We start from the raw sequence: 7,078 nt of genomic DNA, 5'->3' as shown, positions 1-7,078 counted from the left end.
TTTGCTATATATATATATATATATATATATAATTTTTTTTTACAGCCTGTTCATTTTCTAAGAACATACAGTATGCTATACTGAGTGCACCGGTTCATTGTGCACATACTGTATATATGTGAGTGTTCTGTGTTTTGAAGGTGGAAAGCGGTTACAGCCATGTTCCACCTGCCGTTATACATTTCGAATGTATTCCTTTTTAAAGGTGCAAGTCCCTTTTTGCTTTGATGTGTCAGATGTTTGCTATTGCATGTCACCTTTTTAATAGCTATTCAGTCAAATTCTGCTGCATAACCTTAGCTGCATATTGTATTACTACTGCTTTTTACACTTTGAACTCTTTTTACTGCAACTGCCATTTACCCCTCTATTGGCCTTTTCAGGAGGTCGTGTTAAAACATGGAAAAGACGATGGTTTATTCTGACTGACAACTGCCTGTACTATTTTGAGTACACAACGGTGAGATGAATGTTTTTGAATGTGATATTTTGCACATATGTATGGACAGGCATAACATTTGAGGGAGATTTGTCACCAGCAAAATGTACATTAGAAAGGCGTATTATGATGAAATAGAGCTAGAGTCCTGACTAAAGGGTTGTCACCGGGAAAGCAACTTCAGATGGGCTTTATTATGACCAGAATTTTACATTGTATATTAAGAACCAATAGTAAGCATGTAAAACAACTGACCAAGTCTGGGTACTGACTGAATTCCACAGGCAGCTTCACAGATCCATTGGAGGTAAAGACACCCCTGAGGTACTTTTGTATAGATAAGGAAAACTTGCATAACCACAAATAACATAATGCTAAACCTTAAGACTCAAAAAGCTCTTGCTTTGAGAAGCAACACTCAACTGGGCTGTTGATATAGAAATTCTTCCTCTCCATTCTCATTTGCAATGGAATTCTTAGAGGATTCTTCCCCTTAAATTAGAAAAGTGATCCTTTCAGCTCGGTACATGTACAGAGGACTTGCTTTAGGCAGTGATGTAAACTGACCAGAATTTTACTCGTACTGCACAAGTCACAGCAAGTCTGCCATCACATCTTGGTTCATGTGCTTTTTTTTCTACCTTCAAGCAAAATACTGAAAGTGGGCCATTACACCTTAATTATAGGCTCATCTGAAAGATACCATACATATCCCTAAAACAAAAGTAAAGGGAAACTTGAGGAAACAAAATCAGTTGGTCAACCCAATTAAATGCAATCCAGAAAACATATTAGCTGTGCTAAAGAGAGAAAATCCATTTGATTTAGCTTTCTCTCTAGTTCATATGATTTTTTTTTTTTTTTCTTCAGTTTCTGATTTTAACACTTTTTCAGGTCAGGGCCGTAGCCTCTTGTCATTGTGTCCTGTACTCTTCAGCCTCCCTTTCATGCTTCAGTGTGTGCGCAGGGCATCACTGGGCTCAGAGTTTAGTGGTACACACGGTATACAGTCATGTGAAAAACTGTGGAAATTGTTGACATTTTCAACATGTGTGAGTAGGCAAACATTAGTCATTCAAACAGTGTGTACAGATCAAGGTGATACACTTGAACAAATGACACATAAGTATATTAATTCTCATAATCCAAGTGATCAAAAATGCAGATTTGCATTGTGAGAAAAGTACATCCCTACATTAACCATCACTTTAGATCCATGAAATTAGAATCGGGTGTTCCAGATTAGGTGTCAATGGTTAGAACCTCTCTGAAGCTGGCCATACACTTTACAACCATCGCAAAACTTTTGTCTTGCGATGGTTGTAAGGTAATTAAAAAAACGTACGATCTGCCCATCTTGGACAGGCAGATTGTACTTGCGATCATCGCAAGCCCGCCCCGCTGAGGGGCGGGCTTCTGATGACTGCAATGCTGAACAGGCAGTGTGCACTTGCGCACACCGGCCCGTGCGGCATTTGTCTTACGGGCAGGCAACAAACCCGAGAATCGCACAATTCTCGGCGGATTTTCGAGCCTGCTCGTGAGGCGAAAGACGTGCGACCGTACAGTAGAAACGGTCCCATGCCTTCTATTCCATACACCTGTCAATTATCGTACGATAATCGCGTGAAATCGGCAGGTTATGGGCACCTTTTAATCCCATTTCCACCTTTTTTGTAGGCGATTTGTATTTGTGGTACTGTAGAGGTGCGGGGGCGATATGTGTGTGCACTGTCCTGAGTCACAGTGCTGTTTTTTATACTTCTTCTTTTTTTTGTTTTTTTTGTTTTGTTTTTTTAATGGACTCTTTCACAGGCCAGAGTCCTAGAAATTCAAAATTCCCTCCACAGGATCTTTAATCTGACTCTCTGAGGTTCTGTTGTTATCTGTAAAATGTAATCAGCTCTGTTGTAATTTAAATATTAAAATCAGTTTTAAAGTGTATAGGCATGTTATATCCTAAACCCTTTATTTTTACATCTTTATCTTTACATAAGAAATTTTTTTTGTGTTGCGATATACTTTCTATTATATGTATTGCGACTTCATTTATAGACATCAATAACTGAGTTAGCTTTTGGATTCACTGTAATGCCTGCAGTTTTGATATTGAATATTACACTTTGTTTTGTAGGACAAGGAGCCCCGTGGGATAATACCATTGGAGAACCTCAGTATACGGGAGGTTGAGGATTCTAAGAAGCCTGTGAGTTTTCTCATGGAAAATAATTTGATGAAGCACATTTTATCCTTGTGACAGCAGCACAGTATAGAGCAGACTAGGCTCAGTTTGTATAACGCTTCTCTGTTGTTTTGAATCTGTGCAAAGGTCTTTCCTGAAATAATTACAAGCATTGTTGGACAATGAGTAAAACTCAACCTGTCCATATGAAAAGCCTAGGTTTTCTTTGCATGATCAAACCCAGTGTAGTGTATAAACCTTCCATAATTTGTGTTCAGTAAAGTGAATGTGGAAAACTTGAGAGATGCATCAATAATGGCTTTTGTCCTTTTAGTAAAACCGGTCTGTATGATCATCTTGTTGGAGTTCACAGCACACTTCAGTAACGCTAGGACCCACCAGACCTTCAGGCATTTTTTTTCCATTTAATGGCTTGATGGTTTTACACAATGGTACTAAACCTTTTTTTTTTTTTTCATGCAAATGTTTTTTGAGATCTGTGGCATTCATGGTTTTCTGGGTCCATAAAGAGCTAGTTTAGCATTGGAGTGGATTTAGGAATTCGAAAAAGTAAAGTGAGGCTAACATGGTACAGTCAGGGTGATGTATTCCTGCAGTTGCAGTAAAGCTAAGCTCATTTTAAAGTGACACTAAACTCTGCAGTTAAATCTTAATAATGCATTCAGGTATCTTAACTATCAACAAAAATTTATCTTATTTGTGCATCACTCGGCTGTAGATCCTCAAATAATCTCTGAATTGGTGCTGATACTGTCCTTCCTTCTGGAGGGTGACTACTTTTGTTCCCCATGGTCCCTCTGTGTGTTGTACAGTAGCCACCACTCTAAGCTTGCTCCCGTGATGGACTACAATCTCAGTACAAATTAGTAAACTAAACTTGAAATTGTAGTCCATCACAGTAGCAGGCTTGGAGCGGTGTCTACTTTACAACACACACAGGGACCATGAGGAACAAAAGTAGCCACCCTCCAGAAGGAAGAACAGTGTCCATATGAATACAGAGATGATTTGAGGATCTACAACTGAGTCATGCACAAATAAGGTCCAGTATTGCTAATAGTTAAGGTACTTAACTCCTGAGTTTGGTGTCACTTTAAGAATAAAGTGTTGTTCCATTGCGGTGAAAGTTTAGTGACTTTAATGAGTGCTGGATTATCATTTACACAGATCCCTGATATGATGTCGGTACAATCATCCACACTCCTAGTGCGATTACAGCAGAGCTGTGCTGAAAATACATATCACTTTTGCAAAGTTGACCCCATGGGAGGCTCCTTTTATTGCATTCTATGCTTTGTTTACTTTTGCCTGGATTTGCTTTTAACAATCCTTTTCTTTACAAACTTCACTGAAAACCAGCCCAGCAATTATCATGATCCTTCTCCTTTCCTCAGTACCTGCTACTTATTCCTCACAGAATTGTCTTTCTTTGCTGTTCTTTTCTTTTTAGAACTCTTTTGAGCTCTTTATACCAGACAACAAAGACCAGGTGATCAAAGCATGCAAGACAGAGGCTGATGGAAGAGTGGTAGAGGGTAATCACACAGTTTATCGCATCTCTGCCCCTTCAGCAGAAGAAAAGGACGAGTGGATAAAAAGCATAATGTAAGTGGCATCCACTGATGCATCCAACTGCATTTATAAAGTAGAAGTATACAAATGCTCAAGAGCAGTGCTGTCCAGTGTCCACATTTTTTTTCGTTTTTTTTTTTATATGCTAAAAAGACAGATAATACAAGTAGTGTGTTTTTTGTATGGTGAGGAAAACTATGGGTGTGGCTTTAAGGGACATTACTGCTAATAGAAATATAGTACAGCTTACCAGTCCTTAGTCTAAAAAAGAAGCTAGCATTTCTACCAAATCTAAGAACATTTTCTGCAAAAATATTATTTTACAGGATTTATATAATGCCAGCAACTTGCGCAGCGCTTTACAATATAGGGACATTACAATACAATTCAAGACAAGATAGTAAGGAGGGCCCTGCCCGTGAGAGCTTACAATCTCTGAGAGAAATATATCTGTTGATCCTACCATAAATCCAGGGTCCTTGTAACTTCCTGCGCTCTGAAGTGATATCCTAAACAATGTTATCAGCTTTCCTAGCTTTCTTTTGTGAAACAACTCCCTCCTTTTGTAATAGAGATTAGTAGAGGGAGGAAAGTTTGTAGACTGGCAACACCTTTCCTCTAAAGATGTAGTGCAGAGAGCGAGCAATGTCACTCTAACGGTGTCTTACTGGCAGAATCACCAGGTGACGATAAAGAGGATAGAAACCTGAGAAAAAAGAAAACAAATGCCATCACCACATGTCAGGACTGTTAAAATGCAGTATATATTACATACGGTATTTCCTTTTGGGTAAGGCATCGGACCATGCCAAAGATCTTTGTTATCATCATCATAAGGGCAAACATGACACAAACATTATTTATCTAATCATAGACACATAAAGAATATATCGAACACTACCGGTCTTATAATCATCACATGTCTGTAACAAGCCTTGCTTCATATATGCAAAAGTACTTACAAAAACCTTTGGCCACTGTCTACCTTTGTGGAGCACACTGGTTGTCTCCAAGTCTTTGAAGAGCTATGGGGCAAGCAGGCATGGTTAGGGATGATGAGTCCCCCCACTAACTCCCATTGGAACGGGTTTCTAATTCCCCACTATTAAGTCTCCAACTTCAAAGTTTTTGATGTTGGAAGCCTGTACTAGCTTTGTCTTAAAAGAGAACTATGAGGTGACTAATTTCCACTCATCCTCCATAGTTAGAGCCGACCTGTGACAAAGAAGCTGTCACAGGTCGGCTCTATGGATCGGAAAGTGAGCAGAAACATGCACCGATCGTCTCCCTGCAGTGAGCGGTGACTGTCAGTCACCGCTCCCCGCGACTGTCAGTCACCGCTCCCCGCAGGGGTTCCCTCCGATCTTCCAGCGCTGAGTGGAGGAATGAACAGCGAAAGGGGCAGGCACAGCTGGCTCTGCCTCTAGATAGGTAGAGTCAGATGTCACTCATGCAGCTGGGTGGATCTCGACAGTATTGTCGGGATCCGTCCCAGCTGCGGTGCTCTCGGTATATCGCGGACAATAGCCTGCTATATACTGAGCTTTGGGTAATGGGAGGAGGTTAGTATATGTCCTCCAGTGACGCTAAAGAGAACTATGGGGAAAAACACTTACCCCATAGTTCTCTTTTAAGCCTGTGTGCCCTTGTATCCTCAGCCAAGGGGGAGAAATGCAGGTGAGACAGGGTGTCTGCCCACTTTGCCCTTAATGACAACCTAGGGTGTTCCCCAATGCCATCACATGCAATGCCCCCGTGTGTCATTTTATCATGTGAGGGCCTTAACAATAAACGCATCATGTTGCACCCCCGTGCACATGCTATCAATCCTCCTGTTAACTATCATGGAGTGCATGGCCACAGGAGCTAATGGCCACATGCAAACCAGAAGTATCAGCCGTTGCGAAATCCAGGTCCTTGCTCTTATACAAGGTGAAGGGGCACTGTCACAGCAGGAACATGGGGCTTTCTTCAGTTTTAGTTCTTCAGTTTCATCAGTGTGTTGATACAAAAAGGGAGGGAGGAGTGCACAAATAGGTTGGGCAGACCATATCTCCTCAACTTAGGAGGGTCCTCAGACCATCTCTGTTGGTGGGTTCTGGTGATCCTAGAATGTAACTTCAAATTAGGTGGAAATTACCTGTGCATAGGGGACCTAATATACCATATATTTGTAACAAATATATATTTATTTGTTCAAAAACATTCAAAAAGATCTAGACAAATTTCAAGTCAGCCTTATAAAAAAAAAAAAACAACTACATTTAGAAATGGATGTAACTATAATTTCAATAATGCTGAATGATCAGATGTATGTAACCAGCTTCATTCATTCCTGTTTGTCTTTTATGCAGAGCTGCCATCAGCAAAGACCCATTCTATGAAATGCTGGCTACCCGAAAGAAGAAGGTGTCTTCATTAAAAAGGCATTAGTCTGGATCTTCTGAGGACATAGGAAGTAAACAATGTCCATAAATTTAACTTGACAATCATTAAACCTAGATTGCGGTGGAATATTTCAGCTTTCCCTACCACCCTTTTATATGTCTTTGCTTTCAAAACACCAACTAATCTCAAACCTTTGAACTCTGCTGCCTGTCATTTTGCTCTGTACAGGCTGCAAAAGGTAAACACAATAGGGTGCTACTATTGCGCAAGTTCTGTAATAAAAAGAGCAAACTGCCAAAGGTCTCTTGCCACAGGCTGCAAGGGCAACAAGTACAACTTGACTGCACAATGATTAGATGTGAAAATGAGTTGTTCTGTGCAACCACTTTGAGGTAGATAATGCTGCAGAGATTGGTGTCATAGGTAACTGGAAGCATCTGTAATCACTGTGATATTTTGGCTGCAGTGGACACCAA

General features: G+C 40.3%; 1 protein-coding gene across 1 annotated transcript in view; it reads left to right on the top strand.

Moving 5' to 3' along the window:
• Positions 1–6,788, top strand: part of LOC108799491 (cytohesin-1) — a 49,332-nt gene extending 42,544 nt beyond the window's left edge. The window contains exons 10-13 of the mRNA XM_018571353.1: positions 384–460; positions 2,574–2,645; positions 4,093–4,247; positions 6,569–6,788. Coding sequence (XP_018426855.1) covers positions 384–460; positions 2,574–2,645; positions 4,093–4,247; positions 6,569–6,647 — 383 coding nt within the window. The 3' untranslated portion in view covers positions 6,648–6,788. The remainder of the gene's footprint in view (positions 1–383; positions 461–2,573; positions 2,646–4,092; positions 4,248–6,568) is intronic.
• The last annotated feature ends 290 nt before the right edge of the window (positions 6,789–7,078 follow it).

This window comes from Nanorana parkeri, unplaced genomic scaffold (genome assembly GCF_000935625.1).
Source record: "Nanorana parkeri isolate BGI_ZX_2015 unplaced genomic scaffold, ASM93562v1 scaffold1740, whole genome shotgun sequence".
In the NCBI taxonomy this organism is placed as follows: domain Eukaryota; kingdom Metazoa; phylum Chordata; class Amphibia; order Anura; family Dicroglossidae; genus Nanorana; species Nanorana parkeri.
This window is presented reverse-complemented; position numbering and strand designations above follow the sequence as displayed.